This window comes from Carica papaya, chromosome 1, assembly GCF_054855325.1.
Source record: "Carica papaya isolate Zhongbai chromosome 1, ASM5485532v1, whole genome shotgun sequence".
NCBI lineage: Eukaryota > Viridiplantae > Streptophyta > Magnoliopsida > Brassicales > Caricaceae > Carica > Carica papaya.
This window is the reverse complement of record NC_142309.1, coordinates 1765762-1792845: the sequence shown is the minus strand read 5'-3', so window position 1 is coordinate 1792845 and position 27084 is coordinate 1765762. Positions and strand designations below refer to the sequence as shown.

Below are 27084 nucleotides of genomic sequence, written 5' to 3'. Positions count from 1 at the left end.
CTCCACAATCAAGAAAAACCACCGAGGGGACAAACAGATTGTGGATTACACTTGATAGAAAAAAAAAATGTGCTACCAAGTAAGCGTTTTGTGTGTATTCTAATTAAAAATTAATGGTATTAATCACTGTTTAATTAAATAATTAATTAATTTTTTTTAATTTAAAATTTATTATAAGTGATATTTAAATTTATATTTATATTAATAAATTACGGATTTATACTAAAAAAAAGTTAAAAAATTTATGGTTTTCTTAGTTATAATTTTATTAATATACAATTGACGACAAAGAAAAAATGTTTTTTTATAGACTGGTGAGAGAACCAAATTCAAAGTAGTTTCTCTTTTTGCCAGTCACTGTCTCGGTAAAAATTATTTTTCTACACGCGTTGATTCTCCATTTTATTGCCTTCGTCTCCACGCAAATACTCGTACGAATCAATTATAAAAAAAAAAAAAAAGAAAAACCCTCTCCACTCTCCCTGTTTATTATACTGACAGCTTCGAGTTGATCATTTTCGACATATACAACACACACACACACACACATTTATATATATATATAGATACAGGTATATATATATATATATCCACTAAAATCATGATCATGGATTTCAGGCAAGCTGCTGTGCTTACATGTTCTTCTCTTCCTCTTGTGAGTTGTGTGATGGGTATTCTTCGTCATCTTTTTCAGTCGACTCTGAAGTCAACTACTTGCAGAGATGATCGTGAGGAGAATCTGATGAGTAGAAATGGTGAAGGAAGCTTTGATGCAACTACTGCCAATAGAGCAGCTCAAAAGCAATTCAAGCAGGTCCAAAACCTTCGAATCGCTTGATATACTGATATACATACATATATATATATATATAAATATGTAGATATTGCTTGTCTCCTTGATTAGCGTGAATTTTTGCTTTACCATGTCATATATGTATGTATAATTTATATGGGTGTGTGTATCTAATGCTTAGTTCAAAACTGATTGGAGATGATTTTGGAGTTCTGATTCTTGACGGAGAAAAGCTGTAAGCTGTAAGGTCATGACTGTTGCTTGCTTGGGAAATTAATTATGGTCTTACTGTTGTTGTCTTGAATCCAAACAATTGACAAGGTAGAAATATATGCGTTTTGGCTCTTCATGATTTCAGAGAAGAAACTGAGTATTTTCCTTCTTTATGTCTACACACACATACATGATTGAAAATTGTTTATGATTTTCATGTGTAATATATATGTTCCTTCCTGCTATCCTCTATGACCCAGGGCAAGATAAAACTGTAAAACACAAATATATCTGGAAAAGAGAAAGTTATATATAGGTTTTTATGACCTCAATATCTGCTAACATCAAAGCTTAATATGAAAGTTAAACCAGGGAATTTAAGTACTGGAAAATTTACTGTGGTTTGATCAAACTTAATTTTGTTCTCCGAAAAGATCGAATTTAAGTTTACTATGAAATTTCGTGAAATTGTGATAGATTTATTCTCTCTGAAGATAAAATTGACGCATATATTTACATGGCGATTACAGAGACAAACCAGTATTTGCGGATAATTGTAGTATCTATAAGCACATAAGATGGTGAAATTAAACACATTACAACAACAACAACAAGTGACAAGCTTACTCCTAGAATGGATCTTTGAGTATTCTATACCTCCCGCATTATTTGTTGAACAACTCTCTATGAGATTAGAGATATGCAAATAATTGTAGTATCCAGAGGCGACAATCTCACAATCGAATAACGTGAAGCCTGAGCTTTGTAATATCAAACTAGTAAAAATGTCTGTCTAATGTGTTTCACTGATTAAGTAGAGTTTCTGCCCATCATTAATCATGTCCACATCAATAATTTTACCTTCATCTTCAGACAGTATGCATGAAGCATCTGCAAAAGATAGATGCTCGGCTGCTGATTTGATGAGCTCTTCAATGGTGCGTGGAACCCATAAAACGACTCCATGTATTCTTTGTTCTTTAGCATCTTGTGGATGGAGAGGAAAGACGGTACACTTCTTTTTGTGCATTTTATCTGCGCAGTTAAGGAAAAAAATTCTCTTGCTAGTGATGATAAGAGACAGGATGATCAAACAAAATTGTGGAGGCTACAATGAGCAGAGGTACCAAATGAGACAAGAAAACTTAACATGAAAAAATATTTATTTACTTCTAACATATTTGTTTTATGGTTTCTAGTGACATCAGATAAATTTGCTGCCGTAATTCTTTTGCATGACTTGTATAAACCAGACATTGACTGCTAAATGAAACCTCCATTGTTTTCACCAGCAGAAAAACTGACAGAAAAGCGTCTAACTAAAATTGGTAACCTATGGTTGTGCAATAATAGGTTGAATAACCAATATCTTGAAAGTACAAAGGCAATAGCATTTCCTCATGCAGAAACTCATTAGGTTAAAAATGTAGACGATGCACAAAATTTTAGTACTGTGTGAAATAATATGTCACATAATTAATTATTATCAAATCTTAAACCGACTTGACAAAATGACCACCATACTGTTTATTTTTTACAAATATAACGAAATATTATATTTAGTGGTCATACAACTTTTTGCTAATGTTTAAGTACTCCTCTTTGGTTGATAAATCTTTACTCATAACAACATAACTGCGAATCACTCCCATAATTCAAATAGTTTTGATTGTTTAATTTTTCTTTTCGTGAACTGATTCTATATCTAGAAAAGCTTAATGTGTATTAGCTATCAGTTAATTGAAGAATATAAAAGCTCATATTAGCATAAGATGGAATTAAAGTTTTGGTAATACCTTTAACTTCTTGAGAGTGATAATGAAGTTCTGACAGCTGAGCAGACTTAGCATCTTCTAGTAGCTTGATCAAATTGTTGTTTCCACACATCTGCGCTTCATCAATGGGTGTGTTTCCTCCTCTGCAAATTGTAAATGGCTAAATAATTAAAAAGTTGAGCAGAGTAAGAACAGCTTATTAGATGCCAAAACGACGGTCTATAATTTTCCTTGCAAAAATATAGGCAGAATAATAGAGAAGGGAATTTTTTCAATCCAAGGTTAAAACTATTCAAACGTAGTAATAGAGAAGTGAATAGATCTTGTGTGCTTTCTAAAGATACCCGACAAAAATTAAAATTTCCTCATTCCTCATAAAAAAAAAAAGGAATGTACATAAATTCTTCGTACAAGAAGGTGTAAAGAACAAGTCCTGAAAACTAATGAATAAATACAAACAAGAGATTTCAAGATCAACAAATCATTGAAATAGAATATTTTCACTCACTTGTAACATCAAAGTAAATATCCCTGCCTATGGTAGAGTTTCAATTGCATGATTAGATGTGATAGTCGAAGCATTCTAGAAAAGTAATTGGAGGAAAAACAGAAACATTTTTTTTCCACATCAAATAAGAAAAATGAAAATATTTTGCACCTGTCCTTTGAGAAAACACTAGCCCCTGATTCCACCAATATCTTTGCCATCAAATATAATCCTTCCGAGGCAGCAACATGAAGTGGAGTTCGATGGTCATAATCTCTGGAGTTTGGATCAACGCCATTGGAAAGAATCCTTCTCAGAAAATCTGAATCACCTTTTGCAACAACAGTACATAAAAAACTACCAGCATCGTCTATATCTAAAGAAGCCCCTTCTTTGATTAGTAAGGAAGCAATTCGATCATGTCCATTTTTTAAGGCTTCTAATAAGGGTGTGTTCCCGAATTTGTCTGTGCAAAAATGGAAATTACTTTAGTGCATGTTCTAATGTGCATATAGACAGATTGTCAGGCAGAAAGAAAAGTGAGAGCTTACACAATAAAAGAATTACCTTTTATATTGATGTCTACGCCTTCTTGAATAAGAAAAACTGTTATATCTTCATATCCTCTGCATGCTGCAAGATGCTGTTTCAAACAAATCCCTTTTAGAAACAATTTTTTCTTCCTTTCTTTTTCCAATTTCTTTATCTTCCTGATTATGCACATTATGTTTGGGTGAATAAAATAAATATGATTACATTACAAAAACAATTAATAAAACTACTACAAGTAATTGCCATATCTAGTCACCATCTTTAACCTGAATGAAAAAACCTCCCAATTTTAGTGTCTAAAAACAATGAGCACAAACAAAATTAATCACCCACCACTCAAAGTTTTGCGAACAAATCGGAAAGTGTGTTAATCATGCGCTAGAAAATGGAAAGATAGAAGAATCTACCATATTGCCAACAGAAAGGTATACTAAGGTGTGAAAAGACTTGGATGAGATGTTCAGATATTCTAGACAGAAGATTTATTATAAGTTATTATACCCTCCTTAAAGCAATTTAGTTATATGGAGAAGTACGAAATAAAATAAAGTTGTGAGTTCAATGCATAATCAGAATTCAGGATAATGGCACAAGAGGTAAATAAACTACTATAGAAAAAAAATAAATTGGAAGACCTTAGAATAAGTGAGAAAACCCCATGTGCCTATATTGTGGTAACAAGTTAATAATAAACATTAACAATCTGATGCAACAAGATCAAACCAAACATGTGACATCTATAAACATTTTACCAAAGAAAAATTTGACAGTCACCTAATATATACCCTACACATACCTAATAACTCTCAACTGACAGATGTATTAACTAAAGACTTAAGAAATCTAACATTCTAAAATTCTATTGGCAAGCTGGAAATAGACACATCTACTCTCTAGTTTGAAGGAGAGTGTTAAAGAGATAGTAAATTAAGTTAAAGGATACAAGAGTAAATTACATCTTTATAATTAATTGTTTATTTCTTTTTTCATTCTAGAATAACAATATATCTAAGGTTGTAATATTCAATAAAGTATACGTGAAAAAATTCTTGACATAAATCATTCTTCCAACACTAATCTAATCATCCTAAGTTATCATCAGCTTGATTTTGTCAGTGTTTTGAAAAGTAAATGTGTTGTTTTCAATTGGATCAATACCAATTAGATGTTGCAAAAACATAGACCTAATTATGCATTTTCACCTAATCTGTCCATCACGTGCAGGTGCAACGCTGAGACATTTTCATTTGTCTATGCCGTGTGAAACCACATGGAGATTGTGGACAAGATTGTTTGATATGGTTGGGTTGATGCCAATAATTCCACTTTTGGTAAAATGCTTTTTGATCTCCCACTTCAAGGGAGTTGGAGTTCTGCCAATAATATAACTTATTTCAAGAGGAGCCAATTTGGCAGAGTTGTGGATCATTTCGTTAGAGAGAAATGGATGTATTTTTTTAGCACTGTTTCTCTACATACTCAGATATGTGGGACTGCGTAATCCCTATGGGCTAAGGATAATGGAAAGTATTCCGACATTGGCTATCTGTTCTATGTAAAAATTGGGGAGTTCTCTCATTTCTTGAACACTAGGGTCCTTCCCTCACTTGTCTTGACGTTGTGAATATTGTTTTTTTCTTTGCATTTTGTTGTATTTTCTCTCATAGAGGATGTCTTGTTCTCCTTTTGTATATCTTTTCTATTTTCTTCTAATATACTTCTTTATTCGATTAAAAAAAGAAACTGTTGGAACTCTAGGGGCTTTGTTAAATGAAGTGTAGCAGTTTTTAAAGCCTCTAGTATGTCCTCCATTAATACTTACTTTGCTGGAGGTATCACATTTTACAAGACAATAAGAATATTTTACATTATCAAATCAGTTGCGAATATTATATAATGATAAGATCACTCTATGACATCTTAAATTTACTGAACAGAATTTGGATAAATTTCTTATCTTATAGGTAAATGCTAAAAGAACAAGACCAACTTTGCCAGCAAAAGATTCATAAGCATAAAACATACCAAAGGAGACCGTCCATCATAATCTACTTTGTTGGGATCAGCCCCTGCTCGGATCAATCCTTTAAGCTGGTATAGATCACCATAGTAAGCTGCACTGTTGACCTTCAGAGCAAGTTCTGCTTCTTGCTTACCAATGTGAAAGGTGATATCCGATTCCAATTGCTTAACTCGATTGGATTCTTTTCCCTGTCAATTTATGAAAAAAAAATTGTTTGTAGCTGTAGCAACCAAATTTCATAAAGCCTGTGTAAAGAATAGAAAAAGAATTTTGTGCACATTCTGGGTGGCAATTTTGCATCCATTTCTACTATAAAAATTCCAGATTCCGGGAACTTCAACAGGGTTTTATGGTAGCAGCAAAGTTAATTACCTCTAGGAGATTGTTCAAGATTCTCCGACCATCATGGAAATATATCTCCAGAATATTTGTGAAAGATTGTTTATCAAGCCGCAGAAGCTTACATAGTTCACAAACACGAACTGTGTAAGGCTGAGGAATGTTGCACAGGATTGAAATTTCACCAAAGGAGCTGTTAGGACGTAAAAATGAAATAGTCTTTTCTGATCCATCTTGAGCAGTACCCACCTCCTCCTGTGAAAGATAATATTTCTTGTATGAAAATTTTATTAAAAAATGGTGAGAACTATAGCCTGCAATTCTTGGTCACTAATTAACATCATTAGATTATATCATGAAAAAGGATTAAAATTTACAAGAAGAGGACTTGCATACCAAATGACCAAGGTGGAGAAACTTCGGTTAGCTTATCATACTTTTAGTAAGGATATAATTGAACCCCAGGCTTTACAGGTGGCAAGTAAATTGAGCAAAAAAAACAAATCCAGTGGACATTTTTTTTGAAACTAAATATATAAACCATGGACAGAGTACATTACATGTTAGAAAAATGCCATCCGTTCCGCAGCAATTAAAAAATAAACATCAGAGGACCTAACTGGGAAAATACAAACATGGGTGAAAAATATAGGTCTAAATAAAATCAGGATATTAACAAATGAAACTACCAAATGCAGAGGCATAAGATACTGAAGCATACCAGTACACCATGGCAGACAAAATATAGTTGGTCCACCACATTTCCTTGCTCCATGATAACTTCTCCAGGCAAAAAAAACTCTTCATGGAGTCTAATAACCTGCAAGATCAAATAAATAAAAGAGATGAAACATGACTTGTATCAGCAATAGTGAAATGAGATTTTGTTTAACATATCTCTGGTTTTGTGGTTACTAAATGTGAGCACAATACATTAGCCTTTACCTACCGGAAGCATAAGACACCCATCAGCATGGAAATAATGTGCAAACCACAAAAAATTAATGCATAAAGAAAATCAGAAATTCAATTTTCAAATGTAGATATTCCCTGTTTGATATCTTTTTAGCATGAGGCCAACATCAAATTAATCTCCATTGTCCATTTCCATGAGACAAGGTACGTTAAATTCAGAAACAAATACCAAGAACTATGATCCCATGCAAATAATATGTGTGAGAATTGGACTTCTTCAATCCAGAAGCAGTTTCGATGGTAGCAGATTTACTTTTCAAGGAAATAAATATAATGTAAAAATTCCATGCCATAAAGAAAAGTGACTTACGATCTGATTGATGAATTCCGAAGAGCATCCCTGGAAAAGGGGAACTTCTTCAATGTATGACATGTATAAAGTTTGGGCAATCTGTAGAAGAGAAGAATCAACTTGTTGTATTAAGTCCAGAAATGTTTCAAAAGGAATCCTTTGATACCCACAAGCACGCATACATATTGCACATCAATAATGTTTTTTAAACAAAGGAAAGGAAAACTTATTAATTTATAATATCTAACCAATCACTCGTAACTAAATGATTAGTACGTCTATTCCTTTACAAGAGATCGTGGGTTTGAGTGAGGTTCTGCTTCCATGTGTGCCCATGGTTGGAGGTTATTTTTTGTTGTATTATAATTGTTATATGTGTATAACTTAATTAATGAATGTATAAATTTATTAGGAAAAATATTTTAAACAAATTTACGATATCCAAAAATAAAACTAAAAGTTTGATGAATTACAAATATAAACAGGTAAAGCTTCCTTTCTTACTCCATAAAAATTGCATCCAAAATGTAGCTGATTATTGGTACTGCCACTAACAACAGCAAAGTACATATTTTCTAAGTTTTGTATCAAGGAATTAATGATAAATTCCCTTCATAGCAAACGCCTATATGGTTTTCTATAGAAACAATGCTCCAAATTATGCAGGAAAGCATTGATAGAGGATGTCATCCTACACCTTCAGGCTATCGTTATTAGCTAGGTCAAGGCAGGCCCCTTTTTCTTATCCTAGAAAGTCCCATACCAAATGTACACCATAATCAAACCACAGAAATGCTTGCCAATTTGCATCTGATGCTTTTGTAGGTTACATGGGTGTCCGAGCTTGCAATCACTAGGCTTAAGTTTGTCAAGTTATTTGCTGATGTGATGACTATAAGAACCTGACTGTGAAGACTGAGGACAATATTTTTCCCATTTCAAAGAGACTATTTGCATGTATGAGAAGAGACTAAATGTTCCTCACTGTCTAATTATGTAGTTGAGTTAGGGAGGAAGCAGTTCTGATTACAGGATTTCAGGGTTACAAGGGGAATGTTTGCTACATAATGGAGAACAATATTACATTCCTAATCAGAAAGCCGCTTAACTTAGTTCAGTTCATTAAGGATATGTATTTTCACTTTCTTCATGACCTCTTTATGATGGAAATGCAATAAACTAACAAAAAGTAGAATAAATAAGACCCTTCTTTTCCTCTTACCTTAGCTCGGATGGAGATGGGGATATCTTGAAGTACAGCAGCATCAGTGTAGCTACTCTCATACTGCAGACGAAAGTGGCCTTTAATCTGATTACGAATATCCCTTCCAAGTCTGTTTCTGTTCATATACTTAATAAGATCTGTCATTTTATCCCTAAATTTTTCTGTCTTAGATCCTTTTACAATTAATGCTGTCATGTTACCGATCAGATAGGCACCAAGAACCATATCAAATGAAACATAAATCATTACAAATATCATTTCCCTCAAGTTGACAGCGTGTATATCTCCATAACCTGGAAAAAAGAAAAGCAGTCTCTTTAAGCATTTCTGAAATCTAAACAATGATGTAGCATTTAGAGCAACCATCAGAATGCAAACTGCATCTAGGATTCTCAATTTCATATACGGGTAAATGAAGAGAAATCATGAACTTAATTAATATTGTCTTTCGCATAAGAAAGCAACCTAATAATAACATCTTACTTCAAATATATGAATTAATGGATGCTGCTAATAGCATGAGAATTACCACTTCTGCAACAATTTCATATTTGCTGATATATACATACTATTGATATGTGAACAATTTCATACCTGCTGATATATAATTTCATAATTGCTGATATGTGAACATACAGTTCATCCAAGTAGACCTCAAACAGGTGGTGCACATATAATCTGTAGTACTCTTACCACTACCACAGCGTTTACTGACAGCATTTTACTTCTACCACCACAAACTCATAATTACTCCCTTCCTTGAATAAGCACAGATAAACTACCAGCACAGCATTTCAATAATTGTCCGAATCTTTAGCCAATTCCTAGAATAGAATACCTAGATGCAATTCATCCATGCCAAAATGGTATATAAAAGTTGGCATGGAAAGCACTTTAGAACAACTAATAAATAAAAGAAAATAACTTCCATTTTAAACTACAATATGATAGTAAACCTCAAAATCATATTTTAAATAAGGCTTTTAAGAGTCAAGAAATGACACATATTGTAGCAAATTTGCACAATCCAGCCATCCACTAGCTCCTACCCAAAAAGAAAATGATCCAAAACATAAGTTTCACATATATATATATATTCTGTTTTAGTATTGGAAGACCAAAATTTCCTCATTGTAAGGAAGGTAACCTAAAAGCTTATTGAATTTAAAATTTTGTCTAGCTTCCCATATAATGACATGCTTACTGCCTTCCGGTTTTTTATTATTTATGAAAATTCAATCCCAGGATCCAGTTTCCGTTACATAATTATTTGGGTCTGATTACATCACATAGCTAACTGCAGAAGAGTATAAAATTTCAACAGTGATGACTTCTGCTATTATCTTAGAAGTTAACTTACCAACAGTGGCCATAGTGACGATGGCAAAGTACATAGATGTCGTGTACCGCTTCCAGAGGTCAATATCTCTGAACTGCGAATACCTATAATCACCCAATTTTAAACTTCCAATCCACGTGTACTCTTCTTGCTGTGGTGGCAGAGAGGTGGCCAAATAGTAAAAGATGCAAGCTGCTGTATGTGTGCAATAAAGTTCAACAAAAATAAGCTTGATAATCCTGGTAAACATGTAGTTGATTCGTATGTCTTTCTCCATCTTCTGAAAAAATTGAATGACTTTCCGTACTCGATATAACCTAATCCACAAGAGATACCTGACTTCTTCTTTGTTTCCGGAAGCCTGTTTGAAGAAAATTCTTGAAATGGTAAATCCAAGTCTTAATGTGCTTACAACTCTAAGTTCATTATATATCCTGTCAAACCATATTACTAATTTTATGGCATGAAGTTCTTTCAATCAAACCAACCAATATGTAATACCAATCTATGTTTAATGATATGATGGACAAATTATTTATGGGGAACTTAAAACCAAATACATTGGAATTATGCTCTTCCTTAAAAAGTGAAGACAGGGAAAACTAAAGAAATACCTTGTAAATCAAGTCCCAAGGCATGCAGCCAAGTAAATCAATGATAAAAGATGATTTCAAGTACCTGCAGGAAGAGGTGAGGGAAGGGGGAAGATTAACAACAGCAATAGCTAAAACACTAAAACATGATATTATGTGATCTAACTAAAGCAAACTGGGGTTATAAAAAATAAACAAGCAAACTGGACAGGATACTACTTCAATTAAATGTTCTTCAATTGTCCACACGATGCTGGAACACATAAAATCCAATGGCATGCCAACGTGAAGATAAGGATAGAACCCCACTAGAACTAACATAACTATAACATTTCCATATGTTTGTCAAGCTTTAACTATTAAAAAATCTTTTGATTCCGATAAATGTTAACCTTGTTGAATTAGTCATATCATGGGACTAAAGATTGATCATAACCCATCTTTCTTGGTTGTTCTCTATCAATCCATTAACAGCACAGACAGAGAATGTAATAACTGATGGATAGGAGAATATCAAAACTTTAATATAGTCCATGAGGGTACTACTTCGTACTACAAAAAGAACAATCTGATGGTTGATTACACAAATGTTTTAAGTTAATAAGAAAATAACAAATATAGTTTAATAGTAACAACGAAAGGAACAAAGAACCTAACCGGAGAGTAATTGGGGTGTGCTTATAGACCATTCGGTATGTCTGGCTGTCTCGATAGGCAACAAAAAACTGCAAAACAATGTCTAGCAAGAAAGCAACCTGTCCAGCAATGTCCAGTATAAACAGGTTCTCTGGCAGACCTCTGAAAAACCCAAATTCCAAGGGAGTGAAGAAGGACGAATACAGTGCCCATACCAGTATGAACGTTGTCCAGGCTCGATACCACCTGCAATTGGTCTTGTGATTTTACTACTTGTAAATTGTAAACAGAAGATGGACTTTACAATGCTCTTATGGTTCTATAAACAAGTAACTACGAATGACACTTCCCCATGTAGCACTTATTCAACACCCAATTCCTGCGGTTAGTGCCCGAGGCTATTGGCTCCTATGTAATCGTCTCTTTTATTTATCATTGAGACTGAATTCCATATGGAGATAATTGGCTTCCCCTTCTTTCCTTAAAAAAAATTCAGGCTATGCAGCTGTTTATTTAATCAAACAAAGGATCTTTTGATTGTTAAAATAGTACTGTATATATCACAAAATTGAATGTGACTTTTTAACCTCCCACGTCATTAAATAGTAACAAAAAGTATAAATTTTCCGGAGCTTGGAGACTTATTTATATGCTCATTTTTGTCGCACTGTTCTGTTCTGCTAGACTAAAAGTTAAACTGTTGGGTTTCCTCTTTTTCATTTGAAACAATAGTCTTTAAACTATTAAGGTTTGTTTTTCTTTTTACTTTCTTTTTTCAAATTATTTATTTAAAATGAAAAGTAACAATAATATATTATTAAGAAAGACTATTTTTTAACGAATAATTCAAACGAACAAAAATATTTAAAATCTTCAATTAATATTCTTGTAATTTATATATCCTCGTTCGTTATAAAAAGTGACTATTAATAAATTTTAGCACACTTATTTTTTACCAAAAAAAACTAGTACCCGCCCCCCCCTTAGTAATTTTTTTTTAACATTAAAAGAAATAAAACTTGAAGCACTTAACTCATAAATTGACCATTGCTTAATTTTTTGGAATATCAATTAATTTTATAATACTATATAAATTTAGCTATTTTATTTCTATGATTAAACTTTGTTGTTTGACACACAACACAATAGGCTTGAATACTATTGGTTGTTAAAAAATTCATGTATTCTAAATAAAGTAAAGGGAGAAAAACCAGATGAGTGCTGTCATCTAAACAAATTCATGTTGACTTGTCCCTTCTAATCATAGTACAATTTTGTTTTAAATTTCCTTTACCTATATCAAATGATGATGGGAAAATTTCAAGAAACAGCTATACATGTTTTTCACTATATTCATCAAATTAAAACTTCATAAATTTGATATTAATGCCAGCAACGACAATTGACTCATTGTTGTTAAAAGCTTTAGCTTAATTAATAATAGAAATCAAAATAAGTAATATGTTCAAAGGATCATGCTTGAAGAATTCATACCATTAGATCTTATATAAACTTATGTGTTAGTTAATATATAATTAACAATCAATAATAATATATAAATTTTTAAATTAAGAAAAAAAGTAAAGGCAAATTACTAATTCGTACCTTAACTTTGGACTATACTGTAGTTTAATCTTAACATTATGTTGATTATAATTTAATCCTTAAACTTACAAATTTATTTTAAAACGTGATTTTTTCTAAATAATTTTTTCATAGAAACAATTAAAGTTCTTTGGGTATTATTTGAGTAATATAAAAAAATAAATCTTAAAGAAAATAACATTATATTCTTATTGAGGAGAAAGTTTGAAATATTCAAAAAAATTATTGTTGTATAATTCTTTTTCTGTCTTAATATATGCATTATTTAAATAAATAGATTGTTATTCTTGTCAAATTCATTAGTATTTTAGTTACTATAAATTTTTTAAGTCTGTAGAAAAAAAAAAGTATTAATTCTCTAATAATCTCTTAATAATAGAAGTAAACATCAGACTAATACTCATCACTATTCCCTTTGGGTGAAGCATAACTAGACTATAATATCATTTTGCTAATAGGTTAAATGCATCCACAGTCTTGACCACACAAAAGAGACAAAGGCACTGTTGCATTAATTAGCATGTGATACAGATACCCTACAGTTTTGCATTAATAATGTATATATGGACTGTCCACTGTTCAGTGGGTGAAAAGATCAAAAGTAAATCGTTGTTATAACAAGTTATATGAAAGTAATTTTCACTTTCTTTATTACCAAATTTATCCAAAAAAAATAAACATATAACAATATATGTTTATTATGAAAACTAAGAAAGCTTCAAGTAATCTTTTCTTGCATAATACCAACGAGTGTTCTTTCCCACTGATCAGTTATTTTTAAAAAAAATATATATGTATTTGTTAATTGTCTACCTTCACGTTAATAAAATTATTCTCTTATAGTCGGGTTAAATAAAAATATGACGAAATTAAATAAAATGTTCCTGAAATCATTATGCGGCTAAATAAAACGGCATCTCTCCCTCTGGCGGGCCAGGATATGATGACAACAGGATCATCGGAAGTACACAGTATTCCTCATCCCAGCCATGCATACAGCTGTGTGTCTGAGCTAACGGCCAAGCGGCCGAACCGGACAAGTATGGACCGACGTGATTCGGTGCCTATATTTTCACCGAAATTTCAAAAAGTTTACTAACACCACAGCATAGCACCAAATTTCAGTGAACAGTCCAATCTTCTTGTGCCACGTGTCTAATTTGGGATCTAATTCACCTCAAATCAAAATTCGTGTTTCTATAAAACCAGAAAAAGAAACGCGGAGAAAGAAGAAAGAAAAAAACCCCAGCAATTTCGGAGACATGGACGATGGGAGAGAGAAAGAACGTGAACGGATATGTATTCGTTTTAAAAAAAAGAGAAAGAGCTTTTAGAACTTACCTGCTATCTGGAGAGATAATGCATCCCCGAGAGAAGTATTTGATGCCATTGATGACGCTCTCGCGGCTAAACTTGCGAAGACTGGAATCCAAATTAAACAGGTTCGACACCAGATTGTACCGGCTTCCTGCCGACGACGATATTCGTTCTTTAACATCCTCCACCACGTATTCCACCTCAATCATCCCTCCGTTTCGATCACCTCCCATCCTCTCCGTCCTCCAATCAAATGTTACTTAATTCTGATCCCTCTCTCTCAGCCACGCCGTCTCACCGGATTATATATCATTCAATGTCTCTCCTTCTGTGCATCAATCCACGGCAACTGATTGTTTAGAAGGTTTCAAATTGTTGATAGAGGATTTTATTTGAATCTTTGATTAATAACGAAAAGAAGTAGCAAGAAACGACAAAGGCCTAAAAGAAATACAAATTAGGAGCGAAAAAGGAGGATAACTGAAAACAGAAAACATACCTTTTGTTTTCCTTGTTGCAAAATCGGACACGAAGGTCATGTGAATAGCAATGTTAATTATATTTATATATATATATGTACATGTATATAGTTGCTTAAGATAATGACGGCGGAGATGGCTAGTTTTTCCTTCGATTGCGAGTCTGCAATACAATCTCCATTTCTTTTTCTTCAAACAATGCTAAGTATACGTTCAAATCTTCAAAAGACAAAGAACTACATAGACTCCAAAGAGTAGAAATCCAGAGCTCAAAACTTTCAAAAATCGCAGAGAGAAAAGACAAACCGGAGTAGAGAAGGAGACAATTTATTTTTGCCGTGTTTGGCAAGGAAACGTTGGGGTTGCTGAATTTATACCTAATCGCCCCCTCTCTCTTTCGCTTCGGGGTTTTTAATTTTTAATTTTTTATTTTTTATTTTTTATTTTTTATTTTTTATTTGAATTTTGTTGTTTGGTTGGATTAGCAGATGATAACGTAATTAATTTTATACCCGGGTGAGTTATGGATCTCTATCGGGTTTACTCAATAGATTTGAAAAGCTATTAATAACGTAACTGGATGACGTGTAACCCGCGTTTCATGGCGCCACGTTTGTTTTATTTTTTTAAATAAATTATGCGATCATATTGGCGGCCGATAATTCAATAATTAAAATATTAATAATAATTCAATAAAAATAATTTTATTCAAAATTTTTAATAAATTATTTCGTTTCTTAAAAAAGTAAAAACAATGAAAAATTAATTTTATATTATATTATATTTATGTGTGTATAATAACAATAATTAATTTTTTTTTTTTTATAATAAGTGAAAACCAAAATTAAAATTTATAGTATGAATGGAAGTGTAAATACCCTTGACCACAATATACAGGAAATCTTTCTTGGAATTATGGGATATATATATACACGCAGCTTACATTAAATATAATGTGTGTGTGTGTGTATGTATGTATACATGTATATATACCACCGGTTTCAAAATATTTGCTGATCCGTTACACTCATTCCCAATTTTTGTTTTCTTTTTTGCTTTTTTCTTAATTTAGATTAAATTTTTTAAAAAAATTATTATTAAATTAATTTTAAAAAATTTATATTTGTTATAATTTAATTATTAATATTTATCTCGTTATTTTTTAAAAAAATTAAAATAATTAGATTAGTTGAATTACTTTTTAACACCGAAACATTACGTAATAATTTTAGTTTTTTTATTAAAAATGAAAAAAAAAAAATCAAACATTTGAAATAAATAAAAATAATTTAAAAATTAAAACTAAAAGTGTAATTTATTATTTAATTAAGGAATTAATGTGATTAATTACCCAACTAATAATCAATTTATGTGCAATTAATTTTTTTTTAAAAAAAAAAATTGTGGGCAATGATCGAAGTTTCTATAGACGTATAAAGTTGTAGCTATAAATAATAAAGTTCATTAATAATTAATAACGAAATTTTGTGCATGCATTAATTAATGGAGCATATTAATTATTATACAATATTATGTGTGTGTGTGTATATATATATTTATATGTACGTATACATTATATGTGTGTGTATGTATGGCCTTAAATGGTTTCCTTTTTGGTCTGTCACTAAACCGGAATGTGACTCCACAACCAACTAGCTCCTTTGTGGGTTCACCATATTCACAAATTAAAAAGGAAAAATTAATTAATTTTCACAAAAAAGAAGTTTGTAAAGTCACATGGTATATATAATATGCTTTTAATGACTTTCTTTTGTTAATTTGTGGTACGTTATAGAATTATAATTCGTTTTTATTAAAAAAAATATATAATATTTAAGAATTTATACGTGATGAAAATTTAAATTAATTCGTTAATTTGAAAAAAAAAAAATAGAGATAATTATTGGACTAAGATTTAAAAATTATCTATTATAAACTTATTTTTAACATGAGATATTCAAAATTTTACTTCAACTACAAAATTTGGTTTTATGTAAATAAAATTATAAATCACGCTTTCTTAATTATCTATTTATTGATAATTTAATTTAATTATTTATACTAACATGTATATGAGCCGGGATGACAAGAGAAAAATGTGACAATTGTTCATCTTTTATACTAACATATATATATATATATATATATATATATATGAATAGGGATGATAAAAAAATATGTGACGAGTCAAAATTATTTTACTTGGTAGAGATCATTGCAGATTTAAACCGACACTGAATCAAGTTTAATTGAGTCAGATAAATTTTTTAAATATGTCAAATTAATATATGATAAGTTTTAATTTGATGTAAAAAAATTCATTTGAATCTGACTCAGACTTTATTTATCAATTAAAATAAAAAAATTATATAATATCATAGTTGTTGACGATTAAATAATAAATCTACTTGAAGTGGGACTGATTTCACTATAAACCCGCACCATGTAACAAAAAAATAAAATAAAATAATTTTTTCAAAAAGTTATATTGAGTTTGGTGTAATTTCAACGTAACATAATCTTTATTCGACCTGGATTCGATTTTATCTCCCACCAGATTGTCATCTCGACATATAACATATATGTAGATTGTTTAATATTTTATTATTATTTTGTACTCAGTGACTAATCAATTAATACAGTTTAGTATTTCTTAGAGCAAAATTTAATATTTAATAATGTATATAAATATAGCCTATAACTTTATAATGTTAAACATTTAATACTTGGTGTCAAAATTTCGATGCTAATTAATTAATTAATTAATTAGCCCACATGAAACGCAGGCACACATTATATGAAGCAAATGGCCAGCTAAAGTGAATGAGTCACGTATGTGCATTTGGGCTTTACTTTAAAAATAAAAATAAAGATGTATATATATATATGTGTGTGTGTGTGTGTATATATATTAAACACCACGTATATCTATGTTTATTCAAGGTTTGCGAAGGTGGTGCTCTCCACAATTGAGATATCCTGCTTATAATTAAATTATTTAATTAGTGCTTCTTCCAATTACAAAAGATAATTAATTGCTAATTAATTAGGTTATGGAAATTTAATTACTAAAACACAATGGCGCACACTTGTTATAGCTCTTTGTTTTGGCTGCTTATCGTCATAAGACACTCTGCTTATGTTACTATAATATATATATATATATATATATACATACATATGCACGAAGCATTTATGTGTAACATGACCACTTATTGGTTATGCATGCTACATATATATATATATATATATACGCACACACAAGAAGCATTTATGTGTAGCATGGTTACTTTTTGTAATGGGATTAGAGAATTAATATGATATATATATATATATATATAGAGAGAGATATATATCTGTGACTTAAAAGTTATATACTTTATAAGTTAGGAGACCATATAAATTTAACAAAGACAAGTAAATGTTCTTATAATATAAAAGAATTGATCTTAATTAACAAATGTATAAGAGATAGTGATAAGGGTGAAGAGAGAAGTTAATTGGTGAACAAGTGACAGTATTATCTTTACCGTAAAACAAATATTATTAAATAAGATATAATATATATATATTATATATATATGTGCATTATAATATAATTGAGTTTTCAGATTTATTAATCAAGGGTTTTTGTTGGTTTACAATTAAAATAAAATTTTACTTAGTTTTTGAACGTAGTTTTAATTATTTTTTTAGACCAACATGCATGCAACTATTGCATTATTGACTTAGAGAAGCACCAGGATTGAGCAGTTAATTAAAAAATTAAACTCAATTCTTAATTTATTATAATTACTTTAATTAAAAAATATTTAATTATTATAAAATATTTTTTTTATTTAAAAATATAATAAATTCGCTAAAAGTTAACCTAACTTTACAAACTCGAATTGATTGTTTAAGTACTTAAAAATTATTTAAGTAAATACACAATATGCAATATTATTATATTTTAATAGATTAATTAACCATTTGATAAATAAGCCAAAAAAGGGTCTTAACTTTTAATTAATTCCTACACTAATCCCAAGTTGTGTTGTGTGGCTTGAATTCAATAAAGTTTTAAGTATATATATATATGTCCATTACACTGCACGAAAAACCAACTAAGCTTTAAAAAATTATATGTTCTTTAAGAATAAGAAATGGATTCTTATCCGTAATTAATTTTTTAAAAAAAATTAAAGTTATAATTGGTGTATTAGAGAATAAGTGGATACTAATTAAGGGCTAATCATATTAGAATTACGTATCATTCAAAAATAATATAATTATAGAAATCATTTAGAAAAAATTTTAATTCTGTAATTCACTTTTTTTTTAATTTATTTTAGCATCCTTACGTGTATGATAAGATATGAAAACGAAATAAATAAAAGTGAAAAAAATAATAATAATTGTCATTGAAAGTGAAGAATTAAAAAGAAAATTATTGGTAAGAAACAAAAAGTGAAGTAGAAGTTGACTTTGACCTACTGTAATGTGATTGATTGCTAAACTTAAAGCCAAAAAATGTTACACCTGCCCGTATATGACTTGACTTAAAATAAATAAGCTATAAATTTTATGAGATTTTAATCATTAGTTTAAAGCTAATAAATTATTAAATTCTTCTAATTAAATTTTATTCATATATTATTATTATTTTTAAATATTTAAATTTAATTATATACGATTTTTTATTTAATCCGAATCATAATTTATATGTAAATAATTAAATATTTATTTTTACTTATGATGTTGGCAAGAGTATTTGTTGTTTTGAATTGGACCGTCGAAGTGTACTGTCATTTTATTTTTAAAAAATTTAGAAAATATATGCTGATAATGACATAAAATTATTATTTATAAGTTTTTTAATCATTATATCAAATAATTTAATATGTTTTCAATACAATTAGTGATTGTTTTAGTCTTTAAATTATTATTCATGCTATAACTGTATTTCAAAAAAAAAATTTCATTACAATTTAATATTTTAATGTACAACTACAAAAATTTTTTTAAAAAATGACATGATTTTTTAGGTTATTTTTATTTTATTTTTAAACTTAAATAAAATCATTGTATCTTAAGGTTACTTTTCATATAGATGCAATTTTTTAACTTAATTATATCAATATTTTAATTAAATTCTTAAATAAATATCCACACAAATTCAAAGTTTACTTCAAAAATTGGTAAGAGAAAATTAAAGAATATATTAAAAATTAATTTTTTATAAATATATTTAATTAGTCTATCAGATAATTGGTTGATCATTTCAATCAGAATAAAACTCAACTGAGAATGATCATCGACAACATCACAGTTTAAAAAATATCTTTATCATTAATCATATTTTAATTACACGATCACGATTCATCTACCAAATTTAAGATCATGTCTCCTTAGAACACAAAGACACAAAAGTACAAACCTATAAAACATATGCTGTTCAATTAAGGTCATGAATATGTTACAAAATTAATAGAGTTTGAAATCTTCATTTGAGACACAAGTTTTGTGAATTTCTAATTAAATTCCACAAAAATGTTGATTTGTTACTAACATTGCCTGAAACCCTTAAACAGTTTGCTTCCTTCCAAGAACCATGATCATCTCAATCACAATCAAATAAAATGCCCCATCAAAATTAGACCATCCTCCCTCCCAGGTACAAGACTGAGTGTAAACCAAGAACAACAATATAATTGTCGTAGTGGATGGATGCTTGGTATATAGGTATACTTTTGAAAAGTTGCCCGCAAAACCTGCCTACTTTATTGAGTCTAGCCGATCTTGTCTGTTTGCTACATAAATCATGTACAAGAAAGAGGAACCGATGCTTTGTTACAGCAAGTAGCCAGACTTCAAGCTCTGGATAGATTTTACATCACCAGGATACATGTTAGGAAGTATTTGGATAATTCGCAAGTGGCTCCGAATTCTTCTTGCCGGGACGAGTGATCCAATTTGAATTAATCAACCTGAATCAAGGCAGCCATATATTGCCAAGCAAATTAGTGCTCTGAAGATTATTTAGGAGCAGTTGATGCGTATATTTATCAAGACAAAACTATGATGTCTTATTGTCAATTTTGTAACTTTCTGAGATCAACTTTAGACCATTTAACTGATAACTGACCTAACGGGTTACGATCTGTTACTACCGAAACTAACAGGAACTAAAGACAAGTTATCCTCCTAACTTTGTTCTAAACACAGTCGTCATAATTTTTTCCAAAAGTTACCACTTGACCGTGCATAGGATTTCCAACTTCCCAAATTGACGCAGAAACTCTAGAAGCAGGAAAGAAACATCTTTTAGTAATTAAGCTTTATGCTTTTCTAGAACAGTGATACTATTACATCCAGTTTTTCAGCATAACAATAGTTCACCAACTAAATTTATATCCAAGTTATATAATGCCCGGCTGAAAAATGTATTTTGAAAACCTAAATCTTAGGTCCAAATAAAATGAAAACAATCTAATATTCAAACCAACAGCTTTATCAAAAATTGCCCTGGAAAGGAAAGAAATTACTGCATAGGCATAACAGCTGCGCTCTGCCATTGAACCATCCAAATCACGACTTGTGGAATGATTTTTTTTTAACACAGAATTCTATCCCCAAGGAGAGGAAGAGAAAATACCAGCAAATTTAGAAGTAGAGTTCATAGATGTTGCGCTCTCCAATCCACAGCAAAATCCTCATCACTATCATCATCACTGGATGATTCTTCTTCCATAGGCTCTTTTCTAGCAACCTCAACGCCTTTATTACGTTTGGCTGACCTAGCAGCCTCCAACTCCATTTTCTTCCTCTTCAAAATTTCCACCTTCTCCTTGTAGGATCTGTAAAAATGGTTAAATTTTCAAGAACCATTTGATGAAGATTAAAACAGAAAAAAGAAATAAAAAAGTTGATAGAAGAGTATATTCTTCCATTGATTTAAAAAACAACTCACTTTTGTTCCACCAGTTCCTCCTCTTCTATCATTTCAGCCGCATCAAACTGCATTTTGTAATGGCAAGATCATAAAAGAATACTATAATTCTACAGTGGGATCGAGTTGCTAGTAAAATAAGCCATGTAATATGATAACAGTTCTGACCTCTTCTTCTTCCATACGGTTATCTACCTCCTGCAAGTCCTCTTGGATCAACTTCTCAAATTCCTTGTACTCATCTCTGAACAGCATTTATAAAATATTCAAAGTAGGTTGTCAGTCCAAATATGTAACTCATAATAAATACTCATTGCATAAAAGGTTCTGATGCATCGGATGAGTGAGAATACAACAATGAGGTTTGAAATCCAGACTTCGGATATTATATTTGCTAAATAATAGAAATCTCCACCTATATATTTGTTGGACACCAAATAAGATCTTCTTGTTATAACGTTTCATATGGTTGGATTTTTCTAATGCAAGATACACCTGAACAGAAAGGTAGTAGATGGTGCTAATATCTGTTAGAGAAAATCATGCTAAGAATTATATTTGCTAAATAGTAGAAGTCTCCATCTATATATTTATAGGATTAAATAAGACCTTCTCTTTATGAATGTCTATTCCCTTTCCCTATTTTTAATATCAATTGATTTTTCTGATGCAAGATACACCTGAAATACAGAAGGCCGTAAATGTTTCCAAGAGATGTTAGAGAAAATCACAGTACAAATTGTGTAGTCCTATGATTGTGATTTAGTAATTTAGATTAGCTCATATTTGACATATTAATTCATGGGATTTTCCTTCAATTTGATTGCATTCTTCCATACAATTTAGTGAACACAAGATAGATGTGCAGACCACTCTTTCCATGATGATTGCAGGCATACACCAACTACTAAAACTTAAAAAATATGTTTATCAGTGTATACCTCCAGGGAAGGGGGTGGGGGGGTCCCTAGTAATACTTCAAGATACTAAAACACAAACTGTTGATATCATCAATCAATTAACAAAAACAAATTCCCACTGTTTAGGACTTGAATGATCAAAAGCTGAAGAATTTATTGGTTAAGTTGTAAAGGCAAAGCAGTATATAGCTCACACACCAATGTCTCACTGTCAAGACTAATTAGGAAATCATTTCGAAGACTTCCCCATATTAAATCAAATTTATCCTCGAGCTGCACCATTTGTAAGTTTATTAAGGCCCTTTCTCACAATTTTGGAAACTAAATCTTAATCCTTAAACCTCCAAAACCAGAAGAATGAAAGATGAAAATAAGGATTGAAAATAGATTTGAAAATACATGACCACCAGAGAAGTGGAAACTTACTTGACATCTGGTTTAACGGGCTTGATACCACGAGCTCGTAAATCAGCCTCTTTGTTATCAAAAAAGCCTTCAGGAATAGATCCCTTTACTTGCGTGGTCTCTGAACTTGTATGCTGTACATATTGGTTTACGTGTTCCTCGGTAGACTTGTCACTATCAACAGATAAATTAGCTTGATTGCTATCAAAGAAGCCTTCAGGAAGAACCCCCTTCACTTGCTTGGTTCCTGAACCAGCTATGTCTGCCGATGTCTGTCCAGCCTCTCTCTCAGGCTGATTGCTTTTTGTCTGGCTGACTTTACCACAAGGCAAACCATCCAACTTATTTTCCAAGTTCAGCGTCTTCGCCTGAGATTGAGCAGAAGCCCCTGACATTTTGTATGAATCAGGGTCCACTATCCTAACTAAAAATGCATTATAAGGTCCTTCATTAAAATCCAAAAGGTCATTGTACAAACGTTCAATTCCAAGCCTTCCACCAAAAACAACAGAGTGCAAAAACTAATGGAATGATTGTAGCCAGACACATGTATAAACAAAAATAAAGGCCAATCAGGAGCCACATTCCAACAAGAACAATATGATTAAGAATGAAGTGGATGTAATAATAGATTACAAAATCTATTGCACACATGCTTTACATGATATAAAGAGGAGAAAAGACCATCTTCATCATTTAACCTACTCCAACTCTTTGCAAACTAAATATGACATCGAAGTAAAAAAAACAATAATAGAATGAGTAATCTGTCTGCAGTGCTACTTCAGTGTAAAACAGGTTACCAATTCCTTTCAATTGTTATCATTTCAATGAATTTTAAAGTGAATTCAAGAAGCTGGAACTTTATAAATGCCATAACAAGTTGCAAACATGATACAATGAGGGAAAAGGTAAATGTGCTGTAGGTTTCAGACTGGTTTAGCAGACTCTGGAACCAGCTACCAGATAATATTTTTTCTACTTACAAAAGAGCAAAGTATTAAACAAGTGAAAGGGGAAACAAAAGTGAGATACAAGCTCTTACCCGTCTTTTGTTTTGCCATATCATGATTATCGAAAAAGTTAGAAGGAAGCCCAGATGAAGTCTTAGGATCCGGTAGTCTTGTTGAGGGTTCAACTTTCATCTTTTGCGAATTCATAGCTGACTCGGGATGGGACTCAGGCTTCGTATTGTTAATTTGAGTCCGTCCAGCAGCATTAGCTTTGATATTATTAATTGCCTGATCAAAGAAAACCTTCCATAAGCATGTGATCCGACTATTGCCTGACTACCAGCTCATAGTTGGAAAGTAACTTATGATGCACAAGAAAAAAAGATATGTATTATAAGGAGATACTGGTCCAATACAAAATCAAACTATTTAAAAGAACAAAAAATATCAACAAAGGCTCCAAGATACTCCCCTAAGAAGATGGAGTGACATATATACAAAAAGCTCAAGGTCTGAAACCAATGATCTCTAATACTAACAAAAGGAGTGTCCTCAAAAACTCTGTTGCTCCTTTCATTTCAAATCACCCTCATGATAGCCAATGGGATGAGGCTATGAGTTTTTTTCCTCTATTTATAGAAATGCCATTTCAGGCCAGATTTCCTCTGCCACTGAACTACTGACACCAACGGCATCCCATAATCCTCTAGACTCAGGACACTAGAGGAGAATTAGGGCATTCATTCCCCGGAAGGCACAAAGGACAGATATTGAATATGATTCCCTCTTGCTTCATTAGATTGTCAAAGGTGAGGATTCTACCCCAAGCAGCCTCCCAAGCAAAGAAAGCAATGTCAAAAGAAGCTTTCTTCTTCCCTGTTTACTTCCAAAGAAGTATGGAAACTACTTCTGACTGGCTAAGATAGTTATGATAGAAGGAATACAAGATGAGGTAACCTATACGCCTACACCCACCAGCAACTTAAAAAAATAAATAGCACAAAAATAAAAAATGCAGCAGAATGTTAGGATCTGGTTGAATCTGTTGGTTGTGACGTCTCAGAGTGGCCTTATATTATCTTGGTGCTTCTAAGGGGTAATCTTATCCTAGGGTTGCATCCTTCCGGGATCCAATTGTGAGTAGAGTCTCTAAACGTCTAATTTGTTGGACGAATATTCTCTTCTCCTTGGTGGTAGGATCAGTCTTCTATCCATTCTTGCTTGTCCAGAATTCCACTTTCCTATCTTTTTCTCTCTTTAAAATTCCCGGAGATGTCATTGAGGAAATCGAGAGCTGATGATTGCGACATTGAAATATCAGTTAGTTAATTAGGAAAGATGATGTTTGCCTAAGTCTGATGGGTATTTCAATTAAAAAATGCAACAGGTGAGCTTAATGTATATATTTATCATTTGACATTGCCAATAGAAAAAAATTGAACTAGTTGGAACAAAAACTTAGCCTAGTTATTCCAACTCTCCAACTGAGATTATAAAGCATTCCCAATATTTCATATGATGATTCATATCAGAAGGTAGAAGATAGTTCTAAAAATAAGAAACTCCATATAGCAAGGACATAATCAAGTCATTCAGCAGAAGCTGTATTTTTTCTTTTCACCAGTTGACCATGAACCTATCCAACTCCCTTGTGTTCTCAAACACTTGTTCCATAATATAACCATAAGTAATTTAATATTCTAGTTTGTTGTCTGCTTGTGGTTACTTCGAAAGAAAAAAGGACATATAGTCAGCACCATAAAAGTAAATGCATCATTACCTCATGATGTTTACGAGAAACCTGGTGGGCATCCCAGCTAGCTTCAGACTTCAGAACAACATCGCAAACCCGACAAACAGGTTGATCAAACTCATTGTATCTGAATACAGTTTTTATTAGTTAGCATAAGGAAAAAAATGATTTTCTCAGAAGCTTATCAAGGAGAGTATACCCATAAACACCTATGTTTTAGAAATGACTTGCAAAGACAAAAGCAACAATTATAACATATTTGTTAGAAAATATCATACGTGTGAAATGATTTACCTCACGAGAGGAGAATCTATGCGCTTCTCCTTCTTCTGCGCATTCAATTTAGCACGAAACAGTGCCTTCTTCCTCGCTTGAGCATCCATTATTTGCTTCACTTGTGAAAACAAAGACAAGGAGAGAAAATTTCTTTCAACCTAAAACCAGAAACGAGACACAAGTCACACAACAAAATCATAGCTAACTCAATTGTTTATAAAACAACATAGAACTATTTTTCAACCTCGCCTTCCAAAAAACCCTGATTCGCTTCTTAAACCTCAGCTTCCTGCAATCTCAACCCTCCACCGGCAAATTCCGGCCTATAGATTCTAATTCCTCGCACGCGAACCCTCCGCTTCACTTTATTGTCGACTTATCGTGCACCCCATCCATCCAGCTCCATCAAACGAGTAAAGAAACTCCATGTACACCATCAATCAATCATCATCAAGAGATTTGTTGCTTCTCTCCCCTTCGAGTTCTTGACGATTCCGAGAGTATTGTGCGTGTTCGACTGCGTGCAAACTCCTCTGTCCCTCATCTTCATCCATTTTTTTTTCCTTCCTTTTCAATCAGAGAACAGACCTGAAATTGGATGGGCCGAACGAGTACTGAATGGGCCGAGCAAAGTAATAGCATCTGGGCCCAATGATCCCCATCTATTTTATTTTTTAATTAATTAATCTCCAATTTTTTTAAAAAAAAAATTAAAATTTTATTTTTAATCTTTTTAACTAAATTATTATTATCATTTTCACCCTGCTTATTCCAAAGTAATAAATTTTCTCCACTCATATACTCACTTGCGTCATGTATTTATTTTACTTTAATTTATATTTAATTGTATAAATTCTTTGCTAATCACGATTGAACTAAACTATAATTACAAGAATTAAACTTTTCATATAATCATACAAGGTAAAAAAATAAAAATAAAATTAATCAATTCATAAATTTGATGAAATTATAATATAAATGTAACGGAAGTTCAAATAAAAATATTATTTTAATTTTAAATCAATTTCATATTCAAGTCAAATTAATTATTTTCGTGATAATTCATGATTATATAATTAAACATACGAGTAAAATTGACTACGTTACAAAATTAGAATTTGAATCAAATGCAACCCTAGATCTATTGCTACCAAGATCATCTTGATTTAGTATAAATAAAGCTAAACTAAATACCATGAACTA

At 31.4% G+C, this 27084-nt stretch overlaps 2 protein-coding genes, 1 long non-coding RNA gene and 1 other non-coding gene across 7 annotated transcripts; 1 reads left to right on the top strand and 3 right to left on the bottom strand.

Moving 5' to 3' along the window:
• Positions 1 to 445: 445 nt before the first annotated feature.
• Positions 446 to 1251, top strand: LOC110809778 (uncharacterized). Its single transcript, XR_002538886.2, has 2 exons — positions 446 to 814; positions 975 to 1251. It is a non-coding gene; the product is annotated as an uncharacterized LOC110809778 (long non-coding RNA).
• A 244-nt stretch (positions 1252 to 1495) lies between these two features.
• On the bottom strand, positions 1496 to 15025 carry LOC110809747 (potassium channel SKOR-like). 3 transcript variants are annotated; one of them, XM_088213186.1, is made up of 14 exons: positions 14664 to 15025; positions 14189 to 14513; positions 11264 to 11488; positions 10628 to 10691; positions 10035 to 10374; positions 8672 to 8967; positions 7468 to 7548; positions 6904 to 7002; positions 6216 to 6437; positions 5846 to 6031; positions 3836 to 3911; positions 3440 to 3734; positions 2803 to 2924; positions 1496 to 2041 (listed from the first exon to the last, which is right to left on the bottom strand). In XM_088213186.1, the coding sequence occupies exons 2-14, from the start codon at positions 14395 to 14397 to the stop codon at positions 1800 to 1802; spliced, it is 2457 nt and encodes an 818-aa protein (XP_088069312.1). In that variant the 5' UTR covers positions 14398 to 14513; positions 14664 to 15025; the 3' UTR covers positions 1496 to 1799. The 3 variants fall into 3 exon arrangements, with proteins under 3 accessions (XP_088069312.1, XP_088069304.1, XP_088069316.1); XM_088213178.1 differs by having other exon boundaries at positions 14189 to 14492; XM_088213190.1 differs by lacking the exons at positions 14189 to 14513; positions 14664 to 15025 and having other exon boundaries at positions 11264 to 11792.
• A 4854-nt stretch (positions 15026 to 19879) lies between these two features.
• Positions 19880 to 20094, bottom strand: LOC148269070 (small nucleolar RNA U3). Its single transcript, XR_015815966.1, has one exon. It is a non-coding gene; the product is annotated as a small nucleolar RNA U3 (small nucleolar RNA).
• LOC110809759 (zinc ion binding protein) lies at positions 20056 to 26440 on the bottom strand. 2 transcript variants are annotated; one of them, XM_022035676.2, is made up of 9 exons: positions 26126 to 26440; positions 25900 to 26039; positions 25633 to 25732; positions 23945 to 24140; positions 22921 to 23323; positions 21743 to 21818; positions 21596 to 21642; positions 21281 to 21482; positions 20056 to 20612 (listed from the first exon to the last, which is right to left on the bottom strand). In XM_022035676.2, exons 2-8 carry the CDS (start codon positions 25986 to 25988, stop codon positions 21302 to 21304), a joined length of 1092 nt encoding a protein of 363 aa, XP_021891368.1. In that variant the 5' UTR covers positions 25989 to 26039; positions 26126 to 26440; the 3' UTR covers positions 20056 to 20612; positions 21281 to 21301. The 2 variants fall into 2 exon arrangements, with proteins under 2 accessions (XP_021891368.1, XP_021891369.1); XM_022035677.2 differs by having other exon boundaries at positions 22921 to 23287; positions 26126 to 26439.
• Positions 26441 to 27084: the final 644 nt, after the last annotated feature.

Coding starts and splice junctions, on each gene's coding strand:
- LOC110809759 (XM_022035676.2), bottom strand. CDS start 25,988: ATGGATGCTCAAGCGAGGAAGAAGGCACTGTTTCGTGCTAAATTGAAT. Junction 25,733..25,899: donor ATAGATTCTCCTCTCGTGAG/GTAAATCATTTC, acceptor AACTGTATTCAG/ATACAATGAGTTTGATCAAC. Junction 21,483..21,595: donor GAGGAACTGGTGGAACAAAA/GTGAGTTGTTTT, acceptor CCATTTTTACAG/ATCCTACAAGGAGAAGGTGG.
- LOC110809747 (XM_088213186.1), bottom strand. CDS start 14,397: ATGGGAGGTGATCGAAACGGAGGGATGATTGAGGTGGAATACGTGGTG. Junction 10,375..10,627: donor CTTGGGACTTGATTTACAAG/GTATTTCTTTAG, acceptor TTCTTCAAACAG/GCTTCCGGAAACAAAGAAGA. Junction 6,438..6,903: donor TTGTCTGCCATGGTGTACTG/GTATGCTTCAGT, acceptor TATCTTTCACAG/GAGGAGGTGGGTACTGCTCA.